Below are 21,934 nucleotides of genomic sequence, written 5' to 3'. Positions count from 1 at the left end.
ACATTCAGCTAGGCAGGGGGAGTCCCCAGCTGGCTATTAAAGTGTAATTGAAGGGTGCCCGAGTCCCGCCCAGTTTTCTGCAGCTGGGAGAATGGTAGCTGAGTTAGGAGTGTAAAGACAAGGCCCTGATTAGACCTGGCTGGAAAAGGGAAAGACAAAATTCACAGAAATTCTTTGGCAAAATTATTTTCCCATCAGCTCGTCACTGAACGTGAAGGATCCCTGGGAAAAGGGAGCCTATTTTTGTTACAGGGAACTGAAGTAACACTGGCCCACACACCTAGTGCCCTGGGCATGTTCATAGATCTGTCTGAGTACTCAGCTGGTGTACCTTACCTTGGTATTGGAGGAAACAAGATACCAGTTGAAGACAAGGAAAGATCTGTGTAGTATACAATACTCCGTATGCTGGTGTGATACTGGTATTTGTCTCGAACATGGAGTTGCCTCTCAACCCTAGTCACATAGCTCCTGAGGTATAGGCAATGTTACTGCTCAGTAATCTTGACAACTAGCTATCCTGCTATTCTAATATCACCAAGCAGGAGAGCTGTTTTCACCAACAAATGTAGATTCTTATTATAGGCAGCCTACAGATGGGACCTGCTTGCCTTATTTCTTCTCCTTTGCTGGGCACTGGCTGCCCAGTTTTGGCAGGGAGTTCTTTCCTAATTGGTTTTGCGATTCCCAGCACCCTACAGAAGTGGAAATACTACGAATACCTGCTATCACCCAAAAATGGGGCAAAGGGACCAGTGCTATGACACCGCAGTAACTCAGCTGTCTCACAAGAGGGAGCTAACGCTTCTTTGCTAACTGACACAAGAACACAGTAACTGATCGCTCAAGAACACAACAAAAAATTCCAACAGAGAACAGGAGGATGTGTGGCTGTGGGGCAGACATCAGCAAACAGAAGGAGGGCATTCCGTAGGCGGAGAAAGAAGGAGATATAAAACACATTGGCTTTGGGAGTTCCTTAGAATTTTATTTATACCTAGTTACATTGTGTTCTAGTTTGCGTTTGGCACATCATTACTGAAAAGCTTCACAAAAGCCAGGCTCTCACACGAACCTTTCTGTAACGGTTGCTCTGCAAGATGCATTGCACATATCCATTCCATGTAAGGTGTGTGCACACCGCATGCAGAGTTGCCGGAATTTTTTCCCTCAGTGGTACCCACCAAGTCAGCTCTAACACCCTCTGGTGCCACGCACTCATAATGCAGTAAAAGGAGACCGGCCAACCCTGTACACTCTCAGTTCCTTCTTGCGGACTAACTCCAACAAAGGGATAGGAGGGTGGGTCATGGAATCGACATGAGCAACACATCTCAAACGACAACAGTTACAGAAGGTTAATAACTGTCTTTTCTTCTTCGAGTGCTTGCACGTATCCATTCCATGTTCGGTGCTTCCCAAGCAATACCCTAGGAGGTGGGCTTGGAGTTCATGAATATGCGGATTGCAAACTCCCCTACCAAACCTTGCATCATTCCTAGTTTGCTGGGTGATGGCACAGTGGGAAGAAAAAGTGTGCACTGATGACCAGGTCGCCGCTCTGCAAATATTCTGGATTGGGAGCTGGCCAACACTGAGGAAGCTTGTGCTCTCCTAGAATGGCAGGTGGTATGACACCCACCTGCTCATAGCAAGTACGAATGCAGGAAGTGATCCAGGATGAAATTCTCTGAGCCGAAACAGGTTGACCTTTCATCCTATCTGCTACTGCCACAAATAGCTGTGTTGCTTTACGGAACAACTTGACCCTTTCTATATAGAAAACTAGGGCATGCCTAACAGCCAGCATGTGGAGACACTGCTCCTCCCTATTCTTGTGTGGTTTCGACAAGAAAACTGGCAGGAAAATAACTTGATTACTATGAAACTGCGAAACGACCTTTCGAGAAACGAGGAACATGGGGGGGGGGGGGCGAAGTTGTACTTTGTCCATAAAGAACACCATGGGGAAGGAGGGGGAAGAGACGGGTGTCCAAACATAAGGGCACTGATTTCTGAGACCCTCCTGGCCTAACTAAATGCTACCAGAAAGTCATTGATGCCAGCAGTTGAAGTCACACGAGGGAATGGGTTCCTGGATCTGTAGGTATAGCCCTTGAGGAACAAAATGGCCATTTCATGCGAAAAAACTGACTGACCATCCACTGGAAGGTGGAAGGCTGAAATGACCAGTAGGTGCACTTTAATAGACGAAATAGCTAGGCCTTGCTGTTTCAGATGAAGCAGATACTCCAGCACAGTCTGGAGAGGTGACCTAGCAGGTGAGAGGCCTTGATAGGATGACCAAATGGAGAAACATTTCCACTTGGCGAGGTAGGTAGCTCTAGTAGATGGCTTCCTGCTGCCTAACCAAACCTGGTGAAAGGGAAAAGAAAAGAAAGGGATGGAGAAACTGTGAGAATCACTGAAAATTGCCTGTTAAAACAAAGAGGAGCAGTTCCAGGTCGGTAAGAAGGAACTGTGAGGGTGCGGGGTTGGCCGGTCCCCTTATACTGAGCCATGAGCATGCGGCCCCAGAGGGCGCTAGAGCTGACCCAACGGGTACCACTGAGGGGGAAATTTTCGGCGACTGTGTGTGCGGGGTGAGAACAACCCGAACTTGGCATGGATGTGTGCAAGCACTCGAAGAAGTAGCTAAGCTTTGCTAAAGTTAAAAAGGGGACTCGTGACATTCTGTTGCACTGTCCTTTCCATCCCCTGAGGATCCCTCTCCCTGCCCACTGCCACTCAGGGGTAGGAACACCGCCTATAGTCATGGCTGTACTGCACCTGTAATGATCTCATACTGACTAGGATGATGGCCTGTGGCAGGGTGGTCACCCTGCCATGCCTCGAAGGGCTTAAAACAGCCTTAAGAGAGGGCTGTAGCCAGAGGAAAGCTAGGCCGATTGGGGGAAGTAGTCACAGGTGGGACCACCTCCCAATCAGGCCACAGCTGGCCCTATAAGAGGGCTGTTAGCGAGGAGCTGAGGGAGACACTCTCTCTAGCTACATGGAGAAGGGAGGACCTGGCTGCCTGGTAAGCTGAGGCAGAGGGCAGAGCAGAGCTGGGAAAGAGCAGAGGGAGCTGGGGAGCTCCAGCCTAGCAGAGTCCCAGGCTGCAGGCCGAGGTAAAGGCCCACAAAAGGGTACTAAGGCTGCAGAGGAGCAGCCCAGACCTAGACAGAGGCTGCTGGTCCAACCCCCCTTCCCGATGATGAGTGGTACAGACTGCAGTCTGCCCCAAGGAGCGGGGGCTAGACGATGACTGACAGTAGCCACTGAGGCAAGGGAGGGATAGGGGGCTCCCCTGGGAGGGGAGCCCCAGACTGAGGGGGTACTGCCAGGGGGCAGAACCCTAATCTAGAAGGGCATCTGGGTCTGGGAGGGGCATGGGGCCAGCAGCAGCAGGCGAGACACTGACCAGGAGAGGGCGCTCCTGGCTGAAAAGAGCTAATTCCCTGGACAACCAGCAGGAGGCGCTGCAGCGGTGAGTCGCTGTCCCATCACAAGGCCCAAGAGGAAGCGCTGCCTCTCTCCTGATAGCCATTTGTGGGCAGATTCCGCTCTCACCTGAAGCCAATGGGAGTTTTGCCACTTACTTTAATAAGAAGAGGATCAGACACCCATGCATCAGGGAAGAATACCCTGTGGAGCAATCAGGAGGAGAGAGGGGGAAAAAAAATCAAACAAGAGAGAGAGGTGGGACCTTAGGCAGAGCCAAGCAGGAGGAGAGAGGAAACCTACAACTTGATTTCCCTGCAGTACAAAATGGGGAAAACAGATCTGAGTACAAGAGAAAGACAGTCCCCAGCCCGAACCTCAGCATCAGATTCTGCACCAGGGAAAGAGAATGTTGGAGACACCAAAAAATAAAGGTTCAATTTTCAGTAAGTAATATGCAAATTGGGCTAGTTCAACAGCCATCAATATGAAAAAACCTGTTACTTACCAGTTCTGTAACTGTTGGTCTTCAAGATGCGGGTACAGAAATGCTGTCCACTCCGATTGAGCCAGAGCAGAATACACATCCACAACCGCTTAAGAAGAACTCTGCTTTTACTCTGCCTTGTGTTTTTAAGCTATAGAGATTAGAGGTGTTTTACTCTTTATTGCTCAGTCGCCAAAGTAAAATATGTATATTTATCTTGCTCTGATGCAATGCCTAGAGAACAAATTCAGCTTCTCCTAGCAGCATATCATCAAAGGCCGTTTTCCCCCAGGGTAACATTGAAATGTGAATGAAGCACAGCTTTAAAAAATACATCAGAACACGATGAAATTCAAGCCTGATTGGGGTCCAAACAGGGCAGGCTGCTAATATTCTGGTTGAACTGGGAGGGGTGGTAAAGTAAAGTGAAACATCAACCCTCTCCTATGTGATGATAAAAACAAGCTACACGTAGTTTGGAGAACAAGAAGTCAGCTCTGGGGAGATTTAAATTAGAGTCATCCATCACTCTTAACATCTCAGTAAAGATTCAAAATTGGGAACGTGCTGCGTTCTCAAAGCACTTAACTAGCACAGCTGCGTGTTCACAAACACAAGAGAAGACAAAGAAGGAGCCTTTATGGTAGCTATAATCCGTGACTGCATAGAGACATTATGGTAATCAGCTTTACTGCTGCATGCACCAGCGGGAACAGGGCACCAAAAACAAGTCTCTTCCACCAGAGCTGACGAGGAATCCCTGTGAGCTGCAGTAGTAGCATGGCTTGTATCCTCTGAGGGCTGCAGTCTCATACACTTCGGCAGTGTATATGGCAGTGGTGGCATATATATACTAGTCAGACAGTGATCTAGTTTGAATGCTTATCCACCCTTTACCTATAAACTAGCCGAGCATTGTAAGACAGTGGCTGGGGGATGAAATATTAGCCATGCTCATGTGTGACAAAACTGCTCTCTAGTGGCTGCTGTATGGCTGACACTGAAGTTTACTGATTCATTACAACCATTGGAGTTAAGTAATTGAGCTTGAAATCTCAAGATTTCAAGGATGAACCATTGTTTTAGTATTTTGACCTACTCGCGTCCAATCTCAGTTGCAGCCAGCAAGTACAGAGACCGGTGGAAAACTAAAAACAGGGAGATGTGAATTATCAAAATTTTTCAAATTTATAATAGGTCCAGGATTGTGTTTCAGGAGGAAGTTCAGGCTGGTTCTCATTTCAACTTTTCTCTAGCTCTTATTTATTGTTAAAACCACTTGTCATCCCTGCCCCACCCCAGGATCCTAGGCACTCAGAGCTCTAATGAGAAGGCAGTTTGTAAGGTGTTTGCATTAAGTGTTATAAAGTCTCTGTTTACAACTAATCCTCCGTGCTGGGGCAATTCCGCTGAGCTTGGGTGCCACATTGGAATCTCCAAATGAGATTGCAGATGCAAAAAAAAAAAAAAAAAAAGCCAAACAAGGAACATGATTCTCATCGGTCTCCGATAAGCGTTCCTCCCCCTCTCCCCCCCAACCCCTTTGAAACAGCTGGCTCAGAGAGGTTAACTACTGAGAGGTTTGGACAGATTGTTTGCTTTGTACCGGACGTAACAGCAAGAGAGGGACAGGAACCTTTGCACGGTTGAATTACTGGCCCATTTTTAGCTGTCGTGCTCCTACTGCTATAGCAGGTCTGCGCTGGCAACATGTAAAATAAATTAATTAAATAAATAAAACAAATGCATATTTTATAAGTGGGATTCATCAGATTTGATTTTCAACAGCAAAGAAACAGATGTTCGATTGACAGCACTTCATTAGAGAAGTAAATGAGGTCACTCACACTACATCTCTCTCTTCATATCCATCTGCACATCAGACCAAACATTAAGATCTGAAGCTCACATAGTACATGCAGCTTTAATAATAGTCTGCAAACCCGAGCACCAGCTCCGCACTCCCATTGGCCGTTTTTACAATGCAGATATTTGTAATCAAAAATAATATAAAGTGAGCACTGTACACTTTGTATTCTGTGTTGTAATTGAAATCAACATATTTAAAAATGTAGAAAAACATCCAAAATATTGAATTTCAGTTGGTATTCTATTGTTTAACAGTGCGATTAAAACGGTGATTAATCGTGATTCATTTTTTTTAATCGCAATTCATTTTTTTTTGAGTTAATCGCGTAAGTTAACTGCTATTAATCGACAGCCCTAATAATTTGTAATTGGCTAAAACAACTGCAAGATTGGCCTCAAGAGATGGGGAACCCAACACTTGTCTGCTAAGTTTGTTCCAATGGTTATTCACCCTCACTGTTAAAAAAAAGTAACACGTTATTTTTATATGCAATTTGTCTGGCTTCAGCTTCCTGCCATTCGTTTTTGTTGGGCCTTTCTCTGCTAAGCTGAAGAGTCCTTTTTTACCCAGTACACTGTAATCAAGTCACCTCTCCATCTTTTTAGATAAGCTAAACAAATTGAACTATTTAAGTCTCTCACTGTAAGGCATTTTCTCAGTCTAGTAATGGGTCCATTCCATTGCTAGTATTTTTCTCCTTAAATATACTTTCAAAATTTTTATTTGTCCTTAGCCCTTCATGCCATGAATTTTTCCTGGATGTATCTAGCTTCCCTTAATTTTCTACACTTCATTGCACATTTATACTGCCATTTATTTCCCTGTTTCTGTATGTTTGCTCTTTTCATACAACTTCCTTAGCACAAAAAAAAGGTGTAACACCAACAAAAACACAGGGTTTTTGTTTGTTTTTTTTAGAGTTTCTTTCCCTTTCTGAAATCAGAATCCTATTTGTCACATGGATCATTACTTCTACAGCAATGGAACTCTGACTACACAGACACAAATGACAATTTGGGGTTTGGTGGAGGGTTTATAGGAAGATATACAGAAGGTGGTATGTGGCTTCAGGTACTGCTGCAACAGATCATCCATGGCCAGTTGCCTCCTGTTTTTGGAAAAATCCATCCGTTGCAAACAAGCATTACACACAAGAAACCAGGACTAGCGCCTTGAGCCTTCAGTGAAGTGAAGAATATCCTGGAGGAGATTAATCCACAATTTAACACACCTCACTGTTCGAAATAGTGCCCTGGCATTCGCCCTACATTCAGGTGATGGCTTCGGAAGCACAAATATTATTTAAATGGAAACATGGACATTCTCATTTTATACACAAATGCCAGACCACAGCTCTCTCCCATCTAACCTTTGATTGTTAAAGATGCAAAAGGAAAAAAATCTTTCATTAAAAATGGCTAGTTCAGTTACCACGGACGGAAGCCGCTTAATCATGAAGAATGACTGTTGCTTGCTACCATAGCAACTTGGAAGTTTAGGGAGCATCTTGTAATTTCAGTTCAGACACTGACTTTTACAGCAATCCACCCACTGCTGCCACATTTGGATACTTCAGAACAAGCTCAGACTTGACCTCGGCTGCTAAGAAAAATGCACTCATGTAGAATACTGTCATAAACCAATGTGTAAGAACATGATGTACATAGGAAACTAGCACTTAGAGCAGACTGGCTTCTAGAAAAAGAAACACAAAGTACTTGGAAAAAAATAAAATGACATTGAAAAAGAATCCTTGGTGTTAATTAGTCTAAACTTTGACCTGTCATCTTCTACTCTGTTCGCTGCTCACAAAGTCTATACACTTCTGCGTATGACACGTTTTTCCAAAATAAATGCTTCCACAGTCATTCAAAAATAATTATCCAACACCAGCACCAGCAGCCCAGCACTCACAAGCAAGCCTCCCATAACAAAGCAGCGTATGCAGCCTAGCACTCCTGAGCAAGCCTACAATAGACGAATGTGCACATGCGTGCAGTGGGGAAAAACTACAGTCAGAACTGGATTCCAGGTTCAAGCTTCCAGTAGGTCGTTCTAGATAAACTTGGATACAAAACTAAGGGCCATTTGAAAACATACCTGGCCAGTATCATTCACTCAGGTCTGTAACTTCCACGCTGTGTACATGGCAAGAAAGCTCTGACTTTCCTATGGATGGCCTATCATGGGCTTTGTTCCTATGAACTTATGGAGAAGAGGCTTTCAGGTCCTCGTTTGTGCCACACTTGGGGTGAACTCACCATTTTAAAAAGCTGGCCTCATTCTGAGTATGATGATCTTCAAAGGCTCATGAGACACCTTAATTTAGGACCAGTATTTAGATTGCAAAACACAATGAAATGAGCAGTCATATCATCTTTTTTTAAACGTAAGATTTAAATGAAAATCTACCTTTAAAAACTTTCCCCTGCAGGTTGGACAGCCAAGCAACAACCCCAAGACAGTGTCTGAGAGCCTGAAAGCAAAAGTAACTACGAACCAAAAGAAAACTGATCAGCCTCGTTTCAGGGTCTCTGCTGAGTCCAGAGTAAATTAGAGGATTACAGAATGCCTTCAGTGCAATAACCTAAGGTGTTGGGAACACAGAGAACAGCTTTCAAGAGCAACACAAATGTAAAAAACAGTGTTGCTTTAAAGACAGCTCTATGTGTAAGCTGTGTTGCCTGCCAGAGCTGTAAGAAGATGAACTTACTCTAGTTTAATAAAGATCATTAAAGAGCTGCTGATGCTTCATAGTCCACACTGTGTAACAATCTTCTGGAAACCATTCTGCTTAGAAAACCCAGACTCTCTGCATGTCTCTATCCTCCTCCTTTATTAACAAGGACTTTAAGACAACAGGATCTGCTTCTGCCAGTCATTCCCTGCCCGATGTTACCAGCCTGTCTTAGCAATATTATTATGCAGAACTGACTGAAGTTACAAGAGATGAACAAAAGGGACCAAAAAAACAAAAACAAAAACACCCCTCAAAAATAGATCAGAGGCAGTCTTAGAAAGTGTGCGGTTCAGTGTGTGTCCCCAATTATTGGGCGCTTCTTGACTCAGAGCACTGAGACCTGGTATTTAGATATGTAACTATCTATCAGCTTTCCTGAACATTTTGGCATGGCACGGCATGAGTGTCTAACACCATAGTGGCTAACTTCCCAAAGGTCTCTCCCAGCATGCAGCCCAGAGCAGTCATTTCCTGAAATGCTCCTAAATAGTGTTGCCAACTCTTGCAATTTTACCACAAGTCCCATAATATTTGGTGTTTTTGGATTCTAAATGGATTCACCTTGCTCTGCCACTGACCACCTGTGGGACTTTTTGCCAGTCACTTAATGTCTTTGGCTGGGTTCACACTGTAAAATGCCAAGTCCTACCTACCTGTTGTCAGACCTCATTAATTAGAGCCTGTAAAGTGTTTTGTTATCCTCAGAGGAAAGGTGCTACAGAAGAGCAAAGGACTGTTATTTTAAGTGCATTTTAGTTACACATGCAGATATTTTGGTCAGGGTTTAATATTTGTTGGCTGCACCACAGACCCTCTTATGGACACATAACCCACACTCAGAGTGCCAGAAAAGCCAAGTTTTTTCCACTTCCTCAAATTTCCAGATTCTTCTGCCAATTCTCCTTCCTTCCAGCACTCAGAGGTCTGACCTGCAATCACCTGCTCAGCCCTTACATGCTATCACAGACAGCAGCTGACGCTAAGTGAAGCTGGCTGTGTGGCCCCGCATAAACCTCTCCTACAAGCAGAGTATTCCCTGTAGTGTTCCTGTCTTTCCTTTCCTTCCCTCCCATCCCCTCTTATCTTTCCATCAAAGCCCCATGCCCTGGAAATCTCAAATCACCAGTTTCACAGCTTTCTCTTTTCAATTTAACATCCGTGTCAACACATCAGGACCAAAGGGCAGCCAGGAAGGAATAAATGAAGCCCAACAACAGTGAGATCTCATCAGTTAAGAGAAGGGGGGAAAAGCAAAATAAAGAGAGCTGAGGAGTTCACTCAGCCTGTCAAAGGCAAGTAAAATGCCCCCAAAGCCCAACACCTCGCAACCTGCTGACATCACAAAGTTTCATATTGTGCACAGCTTTATGTTTTAACTTCCTTGGGTACTGGACACCGTAGGTGGCCGTGTGGCTCTATGGTTACCATTCATCACCTGGGCGGTCAGGAGTTCCCATCCCAGGGGATACAGACACCGCTGCTCAGTGTGATGGGAGGGAGATGTGCAGGGACATTGGAAGATCCTATTATGCTACAGTTGTCTCCTTAGTAACAGGGGGTTATCTCATGCATATATCAAAGAGGCCACAACCTTCTCTCGAGACTCATTCTTGGTATCCACAATGACTCCAGCTTTTGAGTTCGCTAGTCACCAAGCCAAAGGGCTGGCCTCACAAGTCCAAATCAGCAGGAAACTACTGCCACATAGAAGAACACGCGGGCCGATTTTTAACATTTCTGGATCACTGACGTCACTCTGAAGGGGTTACTGCAAGTTAGCAACAGGTGCCTCAAAGCTGCATGCGAGACCCTAGAACTGGAGAGGGAAGGAGGCTGCAGGTCGGGCTGAGGAACAGCAGCAGAGTTACATAAGGGAAGCTCGAGCAATACCTGCCTCTGCACAGTTCTAGATAGCCTTTGCCTTCAAGGACACTCGATTCACTCTGAATTTTTGTTCGTTAGACATCTATTGAGATTTCTGTGCCCATTGTTTTCATGTTAAAAGCAATCCATGAGCAAAAATGCCACTGTTGTATGCTGCTTCCTAATCTATTCACTCGTGCCAATTTTTTATTGGACAGTTAAGTATTGAACAAATATTGCAGAGCCTCAGCAAGAACACATCTAAAAATACCTGGGCTGCCAGAGGACATTTCCTGCAAACAGCAGAGCTTGAAAACTTTTTCAGGTCTTTTGCATGGGCAGCTGTCACCTACACTGTTAACAAGTCCAAAGAAAACACCACTAGAGAAAGGGTTCAGCTGGAAAATGCCACAAGGCAAACTTGAAAAGCAAAGCAAAGATCACTCTCACAAATTATGAACATCTGCTGAGGAGGAAGTTCTCCTTTTCCTGATACTTAAGGACACTACTCTGGAAAAAGAAAAAACACATATCGCTAACATCTAAAACCAGAAATCTAGATTCCCCGCCCCAAGCACAAAATGTGCTTCGTTAATAGCTTTTTTAAAAGGTTGAACAAAGGTTCTGAGATGCAGGATTGGCCTCTTAGTGAAAGAAAGCGAGAGGGGAAATGGTCAGTGGGTGTCACAATTACCAGCCTGTACTCCCAGCTCTGCTGCTACCTCGCCCGTGGAGCAAATCATTTAAAGGGCCACCAACAACTTGAATTCTACTCAATTACAACAAAAGAGAAGTTAAAAGTAATTTCAGGCCCTGCAGCTCTCCCTGTATCCCCCGGATGGTAATTTGTGGTTTCACAATCATCAACAGATGGCTGGTAAATGCAGCACCCCACAGAGTTGTGGGTCACTGCCAGGAGACACCCTCACTTTAAGATGGGGATGTGGCCTATGGAGGCCTCAGCTCCCAGTATACCATACTCCCTCCTGGCTTGGTTTTCTGCTCAGACCAAGATAGGGCATTTTATGCGGGGTCCTGCAGCTGCTGAAGGCTGCATCTTTATAGTCCCAATGGAGCAGGTTGCAGCCATCCTCATTTTACTACTATTTGTAATTTTTTTGCAAGTCTGTCCAGCTCTCAGCATTCTGGCAGGTTGCTGACCTGGCCTGCGATTGGGCAAAGTTTGGCTTTTGCTGATCTACCTCCTACTGGGAGCCACCAAAAGTCCTGCAGGAAGGAGACAATCTGCTTAGTGCTGCTTTGGAGTATAAATATAATCCAGGCAGAGTGTTCAGCAGCAGTACCTCATCACACTCGCTCTGTTTCTAGACCTGACTTCCCACCACTTCGTAAGAGTGAGTCATCCATAGAGGAAGATGTGCTGGAACAGAGAGATCACTTCCTGTCTTCTCAAATGTAGTAGGATATGAATCAGAGAACAATGGCGAAACAGGAACTGAGGGTGGCAAACATTTTGTTTCCAGGTCTCACCTGTCTCAACGAGTTAGCTAAACATGGGGGCACCTTTCAGTTTGCAAGGACCACACTGGGTATTTCCAGCTCCTACACATTGCCGTAGAATTAACTTATTTGGACAATAGAGTATTCTTAAGCAATCCAAAGCACCTACAGTATGCTCTGTGCTTAGCAGAGAGACTTGGTCCCTGCCCTAAGAAGCTTATGCTCTAAAACACGGGATGCAACCCAAAGAGTAAGGATGACACACTCCAGAGGGGGAAACGATAAGGAGAGGGAAGGACTAAAGTAACACAGTCATATGGCAGCTCATTATAGACCAGTGTACCATTAAGGGTTGTGATAGCTACTTTTTAGCCAAGCACGAGAAGGACTACACATGATTTATTGATCCTGGGCCCCACAGCAGGCCTGGAGCTTTCAGGAGAGATTTGAATGAAGAAATAGGCTGTGGCTCGGCAACAAGAGTCAGGAGGGAGTTGTGAGCATGGGGGCAATATGCAGGAAGGTACATACGCTGAACACACCTAACTCTTTCCATCCCTGGATCTCAAAGCTCTTTGTCATAATCAAGTAATATATGGAATGTCCCTCTGAGGTAGGCCAGTACCGACCGGACCTTACCCAGCAGAAAAGCTAGGCTCAGATACTTACCAGACATTCTGACACCAAGGCCCTTGTGCGAACCACTAAACATTACTTCCTCCTCTGAAATTCTACAAATTAGAGCATGTGCGAGTCATGGCACAAAACAGATGATTTTCAAGTTGATCACAAACTCCTGCAGTTAGGGTGATCTAATCAAGTCATATCCATGAAGAGCTCCAAATATTCTTAGAATCTTAGATTGGTTGCTAACAGGCCATTGCAAATGGGCTTAGCTAGGAATAATCAGAAGAAATTAACAGGGAAAATTTGGGTCAAATATCAAAAACTTCTTAACAGTGAGATCTCCTAGGCCACAGCAGAGTTTCCTACAAAACATTGTGGAAGTTCCACCATTTGGGACATGTAATTAGGGTTGCCGACTTCGGTTGGAGGAATTCCTGGAGATTCCATCACATGACAAAGATTAATTCCTGGAGGGTTGGCAACCTTGCATGTAATATTAAACCAAAGCACTAGAAAATTAAATTGTAAGGAGTAATCCTGTACTGGCTGGTGAAGACAGCATAGATAACTTTAACCTCTATGATATGATAGTGATCATACAGCAGCTAACCTCTTGTGTCGCTTAGGCTTTTCCCTTTAGGATTCTGTTTGAAGCTATTTACAGATTCTTCTTACCAGACTCCAAACTGTGGGTCCTTCAGGGGAAGGGCACTTAGAGGCTTTAAATTCTGGCCCTTTTCATGACATTACAGTGACACTTATTTGAACAGCCTGTGCTAAGACAGAAAGCAGAGAAGCTGGCCGTAACTTCCAAGATCTCACTGTTTGGTGTGCCCAAGTACAGGTCTTTGCTGAAGATCAGACGGTCGTCTCTTCACAGCAGTCTTCAAAGGAAGGGGGTGGGGGGAGGGAAAGAGCCTATTTAATGAAAAAAGTCTTTTTGTGAAGCAGCCTGAAAAGCATTTGTGATAAATATATATAGCAGACAAGACATCTAGACCAAGGAGCTGACACAAGCAGAAGCATCAGGAACACCAACCTTTCAAAAGAAAGGTTATACTAACAATGTTCTGAAACTCCCGGGGCTTTGGCGCTAACTGGTCATCTGCAGAGAACAGCAGCAGGAAAGAAAACAAACAACACAGTGGACTCATGTGAGGGACCTACTGCAATCCTGAGAGAGGAGAGAACTCCGCCAAGTCTTCAGTGCCCACAGACAGCTTACAATTGTAAAGGCACTCAGGGATGGGATGGAAGAGAGACTGATGAAATAAGAACTTGATGTCTGGGAGCTCCCACCAATGCCAGCCCACTTTTAAGCCTTTCATCACATCGTGGCAACTGGGTCACGAAGTTAGGCTCTCACTTTAGAAGGCAGGGTTTCAAGTTCTGCAGCAGGAAGCCACAGTGACAAGGGGCAGTTTGCAAAGAGAAGAGAAGGGCACCAGAAGGCAAAAATTATGACGATCCAGAATGCAGGTCGCATTAAGTTCACCGGGGAAAAGTAACATAAGAGGTGACGCAGAGGGAACAACTCACAGGGGTTACAGAACTGCCTAAAAAAGTCTGAGGAGAGGATGCCCTTGGATAATAAAGTCAGGGGATGTTTTCAAAAAGGATCAACTAGGAGAAACAGAATGAAATTAAGCAAAGGGAAATTTGCTTGTATCTCTTACCACGGAGAAGGCTTTGCACAGCCCTCATATGAGGCATATACAGTCCCACGGTTGCTCTCACCCATCCACCTCTGGAGGCAGCAGCACCTGCATTTTTGTTTCTGTTTTAAATCTCGAAATATTCTGGTACATCTGAAAACATTTCTTTAAGGCCATCTTCTAGTTTGAGCAGATTCTTTCCTCCTGTTTGTGACCTCCACTATCAGGAGGCAGGAATGAGAGAGGGGGTCCTCTAGAAGCCAGAGCTACCAAGAATCACCTGTCAAAGTGGCTGTCCCCTCCCACTGCTCTCAATGCACCTGCACTCAGTTAAGGTGACCACATTCAAAATGGCCACTACCTCACACTATTTCCAGTGAGAATTTAAGCAGCCTGCGGCCTCAGGCCCACTGAGAACAATGGGAGATGGAAGTCATTAGGAAAGAGGGCAGGTGCACATGGAGCTCTTTGTTCTAGATTCTGGAACATTATTTAGCAGCCCCCGCTGAAGAAACTCAGTTATGAAAAATAATGGGGAAAATTATTCTGAACTCTAAAAAAGTCTTTAAACATAGCCTGTGCACAAGGGTTCAGTGAGTTTTAACAATAAGGGAAATGTGAAATACCTGTGTTATTCCGTTATTAAAGATCATTTGGGATAAAAAAAAATACCCCAATCCAGGTGCAAACTTCTTAAGGGACCAAATGAATTTTAAACCACAAAATAATTAACTGCTTGTAAATTCTCCAAAATAAATAAATTCTGTACTCAAGGAATAACTGCTGTAATTTTGGGGAGGACACATTGTATTCTTCATGCATAACAAAGCGGTTGAATCTCTGCATTAAATGTAAAACTCAGCTCAGCCTCAACTCTGGACCCACAGGCATTGCTTCCACAATGAAGTTACTATGGGAAGGCAGTGAATTTGCATCCTTTTGCAAGACTTGCTGGACAACACCTGTTCCTCTATTTTGGACCCTAATTAAGTAAACGCAGACATGCTAGGAAGCATGCTAGAGATCAAAGTGCCAGAGGCTACAACCAGGTGCTGCTTTTGTAGGGAGTTTTTCCTCCCTTACCCCAGACCCTCAAGAACCTTCCATTACAGTTACATGATCACCTGGTGTAATAATGACAGGATGGATTCTTCACATATTTACCCACAACGCCACACAGAACAGATGGCCCAAGGAAGAAAAGAGAATTTCAGAGGTTTTTAACGAATATATGTTCAGCTTGTCCAGAATCCCTGTGGTAAACAGAGCCTGGAGATTTCAGACATCATCCTTCAAACTCAGCTTAAATCACAGGGGAGAAAGCTGCCTTTTGGTTTAAGCAGCAATTAAATAGCACTGGCTTGAGCACAGTGCAGACCGCAAGTGCACTGGCTTCCCCCATGCCAACCTACTGCATCCCCTGCTATTCCAGGGCAGCCTGAGCTCCCCTGCCACCAGCTCGGATAGTGCCCCATGCGCGTAATACCCCTAGCTATTCCAGCTCTGGGCCTCTCCAAAGCACAGCTTGCTAATGGTACCAAACTGATGTGTGTATCATATGCACAGGGGCGAGCTAGGGGAAACCCTCAAACTCAGAGAATGGAGTTAGCAGCACACTGGAGCATGAAACGCAACCTCACCACTGCTGGGATGCAGTTCCGGAGCTCTTAGCCGCTGTGGCACAGCCTGGCACCACAGCAAATGATGCCCTTCTCTGGAACAGAAGTGCATCCTGCAGGTTACGAGGTTGGAGAGTGGGCATCAGCTAGACATGGAGTCAGGAGGCAGCAACATTCTCACCCTACCCAACAACACTTCCGGTCCTCAGTCTGATCTAGAAAGTGGCTCCCTCAATCTATAGGACGACTAGCCAAGATGGACAACACATAACACACGTTTCAGAAACAACGTTCTTATAGGGGGAAGCCGCAGGGCGAGGAGTGGCTTGTGTGCACGACTGAAGCCCAAAGTGAGGCCAAGGATCCCAACACCATGAATCCGCATCCCACTGGGTGGCAAGACCGAAAGAGGGCAGGAAGGACACAAGGGGGGCAGTTTGGACAGCTCTGTGCTGCTGATTGATTGGACTTACCATTATTTTAGCAGTGACGGGGGCATGGGGCAGGTAAATGATGCACCACAAGTTCAGACCTTTTGGGCGGGGAGCAGCAGTCTACGCGGAAGAGAAGGGCCACGTCGAGATGCGCACAAGCCCAAACTCAGTCAGGTCCATGGGGTGAAGATGGGGACGAAATTAGCCCAATGTGGCAAGGATGCTGCTTTGTTGTGGCGAAGGGCTATGCTCAGCTGGAATCCTTCTAACCACCCACTTCTACACTTGTGATGAGTCCCCAGCCAGAGGCACCAGGCTGAGTGACGCAAACTCTGGAGAGCAGCGCTCTAGCAGAAGGGAGCCTGGGAATTCCCGGAGAGCTCTCTTTATTGACTTAGAGAAGCTGGGCTCTATGACACAGCTCAGAGCAGCCATGGCTGAAAGTTAATGAGTCACCAAATACAGGAACTACTCACGGTGATAAGATACCTGGTCCCAAAGCCCCTCCACAGATGCTCTCACATGCAAGGAGAGGTCAGATTCTTAATGAGACGCAGCCCTCTTCAGAGCATGCCTGGCCCCGTTAACAGATACTCCAGGCTGGGTTCTCTGGAGGAGAGTATTCTAACCCGGTCATGCTTAGGTTACGACTACACCACAGCTGCAAGCTACAGAGATAGACAGACACTAGCTCTGCTCCAGCCAGCGTAAGTACGTACCCAGGCATCAGGGCTGGCTTGTACTCTGGAGGCTAGCCAGAGCTGCTGCCAATGTTACACTGCTGTTTTTAGCCTGGTGGCTCAAGCAGAGTTACACGTCTGTCCACCCGAGCTGGAAAGCACGCTCCCAGTTACTGTGTAGAGATACCCTTACGCTCAGCGTTTCTATGCTGCTGTTTGCACTGGACATTTCCTTTGAGGAGGCAGGTGCCAGCATCACTGTGGGGGTTGCTCAGACCTGGGGGAGGAGAAAGGAGCATGATGAAGGGGCAGTTCCTCAAGTGATTTCTAGAGGCAGTTGCTTCCAGCCCCTCCTCAGGTAGGCAGAGAAACAGTGACGATACCGGTGGCACAGGGAGACACCATGCAGGCAGAATAGCCTCCTGGGTTACATCTAGTGCATTCCGCAGCCGGACTAGTGTAGGATTATTCCCTATAGCACAGTGCCTAGTGCACCATCCAGCCTGTGGGCCTCCCACCACTTGCTTTGGGAGATTATTCCACAGTCTAGCAGATCTCTCACTCATGGTGAAACGTTTCCAGATGTTTGGCTTGAGTTGTCCATCGCTTAACGCCATCCCCATACCCCACCTGGGCCACTCTAAACAGCCCATCTCCTCCCTTGACCGTCCCAGCCTTGGCAAGGGGTTACCCCTCCCAGAATCTAGAAGTGCCAGCCCTGCTTACACAGGGCCAGCAGCAGCACCCTTTGCTGAAGTCGCTACCAGCCCCGTCCCTGTGGGAAGCTGCAAGAGATCACCTGCTCTCACACGTTATCATCTGGCCGGGATGTCTGAAAGCTGGCTGCCTTTCCAAACAGCTGTCAGCCCTGCTTCGCCAGTACAAGAGTCCATGCTGCACCGCGTCCTGCCTTCCTAGTCACGAAGAAGTCATTTCCCCCCGGCTCCGCATATTCCTCAGGTGCTTTCTTAGAAAATGCAAACTCCATCCCTGTAGTCTTTCAGAGATAGAGCGCAGCTGAGCATTTGGGTGCGGGGTGTTGGTGTCTCTCTCTCTCCACCCCTACCAGAGGCTCAGTTCTCTGCAACCTTCTAATATCTCAGCCTCACCAGCCAGTGCCCACCATCTCCCTTCAGCTGCAAGACCTCCAGCCCACACCACAACTGTTCCCAGCCCACAGCCTCACTAGTCGTCTGAAGTTAAACTCCACACACATGGCTGGCAGGCAGCAGCCATGCCCCAGGGCCCAGCAGTGCAGCTCATCAGGAAGGAAGGCAGAGGGAAAGGCATAAAGGGCTGGTGTTAGAGCCAACGCCCTATGGGAGCTGGTGGGGGAAGTGGGAAACAAATACAAACTTTTCTTCATTTCAAGAGACCCGTTGCTCTGAAGTGCATGGCTGAACACGGTCCTGCTCCCATGCGCCCATTACGGCTTTTTAGAAATAAGAACCAAACCAGTAGCAGGTGGCAGCACCTATGCCCGCCCAGCATCAGGAGCGGAGCAAAGTGGACAATGGTGAGTGACTCAGGCCGGAAAGGCAGGAAGCTGGTGCCCGCAGAGAACTCCCCCTTCCTGGGGAACATGTAACAGCTGGCTGATCCCCACTGCTTCCTGTCCAAAGCAAAACCAACCCCCGCTCCACCGAAGGACTCCCTGGATGCACTGGAGTGTTTCAGGGTGTATGTGTCACTGCTGATCCAGCTACTTGCTACAGCCACGATGCCGTTAAGGCATCTAGAGAGACAACAAAAGCCTGTGGGTGATGCAGATGGTAAAGCACAAGCCTGCTGCCCAGCAGACACACAACAGCTATAGTTCAGTGGTTTGAGCATTGGCCTGCTAAACCCGTGGTTGAGAGTTCAATTCTTGAGGTGGCTATTTAGGGATCTGGGCCAAAAATTGGGGATTGGTCCTGCTTTGAGCTGTGGGTTGGACTAGATGACCTCCTGAGGTCCCAACCCTGAGTCTATGATTCTATAAACAGCCAACTGTGCAGGCTGCTGGAGCTAGCTCCTTCCTGTAACAGGAGGACGGTGCTAATGAACCTATGACAACCTTGCCCCCGGGGTGACTCGCTGCAGCACAAGATACTCGGCATCATGACAGCTCAGCACTAGGGAAGGTAAAACTTGCTCTCCCCAGCCGCATTTATACATTATTGAACTCTGTAAAGTTCAAACACAGTTTGTACGACAGATGCTTTAGAAAACCGCATAGTCACTCACCCATTGTCTTCCTTCTGAGACTTGTGGGAACTCGGGTGGACCAGACCGCTGAGAGCCAGCACAATTTTACTACAACCGTGAATCTTATAAATGAGAAATCAAAGGGAACTGATGAACAATCTTATGGTGCAGCTGCATCTATTCACACCAGCTAATGGCGAGCATCTGAATGCTCAGCACCTCATCCTCATGTTCATGTCCAGGAAAGCTAGCCTGGAACTCCCCGCCTCATGAAGTTGCCTGCTCATCATCATGAAGTCCACCAAGTAGGCCAGAAGTCTCAAGAAAGCCGTCTGTCCCGTGGCATTCTAGCACTTCTGTTGCCCATCCCAGACCAGCGTACAGGGCACTTGGCTGGGAGAGTCGCAGGTTCTGAGTTCTAGTCTCCACTCGGTGCTGACCTACTGTGTGTGACATGGGGCTAGTCACTGCACCTCTCTGTGCCGTGGTTTCTGCGTGTGGCGAGGAGGAGAATTCTCACTCACTTTTGAAATGTGCTGGGAGAGCTACAGATGAGCAGTGCTATAGAAAAGAGCTAACCCAGTCCCATTCGATGCTATCATCATCCCACTTCAACCCAATCTGCTTACATGTCCCCAGTAAATAGTTCAGTCTGGATCCAACACTTGTGATGGTGGTAAGTCCATGCTGTAACGAGTTACAGCAACGAACACATCTCATTTGTCACAGCAGCTCAAGTGACAGGAAAACATTTTGGTTGTGAATGAGACACAGATAAAGGGGAAGAAGGAACAGCCACATGCCTGTGAGCCTGCAAACACACACTCTTCCCTGCCAGGCAAAACAGAAACACTGTGGAAAGAGAAATACACTATCTGCTTATCGGAAAAGCTGAAATTCGGGGACTGATTTAGCTTCCTTAATATTTCCAAGTGATGATTCAAAACACTGAAATGAGCCTCCCTACAGAAGTGTGTGTGTTATCAGTGAAGGGAGAAAGACAACACTGCAACCTAGCTAGAGCTTTTGGAGCCAGATTCTGCTCTCAGGTATGCTGGTGTAAATCTGGGCTAATGCCAGTGAAGCCAGCATAGGTCTGGATTCATACCGGTGTCCTAGAGAGCAGGATCTGGCCCTAGGTGGCTGGCTTCTGACAGATCCTCTTACTCACACAACAACAACATTACCCTTCTTTTTAAGGAATGGCTTTGGGAAGGGTGTCACACAACCCCCTCCCTACTTTTACGGAAAGATATTACAACTGCAAAATGACCAAGACACTAAAAAAAAGGACAGAGTCACTTCTCCGAGTGCTTTAACTTTAGGCATGAGCAGCAGCAAACACTAGTTTCACCTCGCAAGAGAAAAGCCAGAGCAGCTTATTTTTAAAAAAAACCAAACTGGGTCAGTAGCTGCCTGGAGTGGAACGAATGGACGGCCCGAATGGGTACGTCCAAAAACCCATCGCTCCACGGGCCCCGCTCCTGCTGCGCAGGACAAATACATTCGGTTACAGTGCGATTTTTCAAGATCGCCAAAGTGGCTTATGAGCACACAAGCCCCACTGCCTTTCACCAGTGGGCTTGGGAGCACAAGCCCTTATATCCAATCACAATTTTTTAGACCCTCCAGGGGCCCAGCTGATGAAGAGCAGCAAATTATAACAATAGTTCTTTGGACTTCAATAGCATCTTTCATTTAAGGATATCAAAGTGCTTTACAACATCAATTAGGCCTCAAAACGTCCTAGTATGCTGGGGAAGTACTCTTGCCCTCATTTTAAAGGTAAGGAAACTGAGGACAGAGTCAAAGGGACTTGCCTGATGGAAGTCACAGCATTTTAACATCAAAGTAGGGAATAGAACTCAGGCATCCTGACTCCCAGATCCATACCACCACTAGACAATCTTCTCCCCCCTTACCTGAGCACAGCATTGAACAATCAATAGATCCTTTCTAAAGTTCACTGTAAACTTTGCAGCACACAGGTACACTAAGGAGCATTTACACTGGTCTTTATCATCTACAGTAATAGACTTGCCTCTTAAGCAATACGACTTAGGTCTTGCACTTTCAATTAAATGGAATTTTGGTTGCAATTACCCCTGCTAAGTGGCCTGTTCCGGCTCCGGGATCTGCTTCGCTGTCTCTGAAGTCGCGACCTCCGGAGCAGTCGATAGTAGTAAGACGGTCTCCCAGAACTTTTCCTGCTGTTCACTGACATTTTTGTATCTATATATGTCACACAGGCACACACGCACGCTCACTCACTCCCCCCTCCCGTCAAAGCAGCAACACTTCCAGCGTCTAATTAACAGGAGTCCGATTCTTTAGAGTAGAAGGGGGGAGAAAAAGAAAGGGAGCTCTTCAAGTTTGACATTTAAAATAAAAAAACCCCAAACCCAGCACAGAGCACATGTCTGAGCAGAGGCAGAACTCGCAGCAGGCAAGATGCACTGTACGAACAATTCCAGCCCCCAAAACGATAAGCCTGTTGGAGTTGGAATAGGAAGCCAGAATTGGCCTGAGCTCTTGAAATATGAAGAAAAGGCTGGAAGAAATCCTGGACTGGATCGTCTTCATTGGACAGCAATATCTGCCTGAGCCACACTGGAAAAAGCAAAGCTTCCTGCTAGGGGATGGCTGCGCAGCCCAGAGTGCTAATCAAGCTTGTACCTGCCTCTGGCCACTACATCTTTCTGAGGGTGAAGCTTCAGCCAGCAGGATCTAACACAGGAGGTTCCTAGGGCTTTGTGAAAGAGGAGATCGGGAAAGGGTGTAATGAGTTCCTTGCCATGGGACACATGTTTATCATCATGGAGTGAAAGCCCCAGAAAACAAAGTGAAACTTGAGAGGGGATCACTTT

The 21,934-nt window shown here is 46.5% G+C and overlaps 1 protein-coding gene across 14 annotated transcripts in view; it reads right to left on the bottom strand.

Annotated features, from left to right (window-relative positions):
• The window catches only part of DAB2IP (DAB2 interacting protein), a 347,539-nt gene that overhangs the window by 241,530 nt on the left and 84,075 nt on the right, over window positions 1-21,934 (bottom strand). For 4 of the 14 annotated variants that reach the window (XR_012665207.1, XM_075120294.1, XM_075120297.1 and 1 more), the window contains exon 1: window positions 21,171-21,502. The exons of 8 other annotated variants lie outside the window; for them this stretch is intronic. Coding sequence is in view for 4 of the 6 variants with exons in the window: in XM_075120294.1 (XP_074976395.1) it covers window positions 21,171-21,291 (121 nt within the window). In the remaining 2 variants the exon portion in view is untranslated. Of the gene's footprint in view, window positions 1-21,170; window positions 21,505-21,934 lie in introns of those variants that run through there. 2 more of the 14 variants (XM_075120296.1, XM_075120300.1) reach the window with 2 other exon arrangements.

Source organism: Caretta caretta, chromosome 16 (genome assembly GCF_965140235.1).
Source record: "Caretta caretta isolate rCarCar2 chromosome 16, rCarCar1.hap1, whole genome shotgun sequence".
In the NCBI taxonomy this organism is placed as follows: Eukaryota; Metazoa; Chordata; order Testudines; family Cheloniidae; genus Caretta; species Caretta caretta.
The sequence above is the reverse complement of the archived record's forward strand: the minus strand, read 5'-3'. Positions and strand labels throughout refer to the sequence as shown.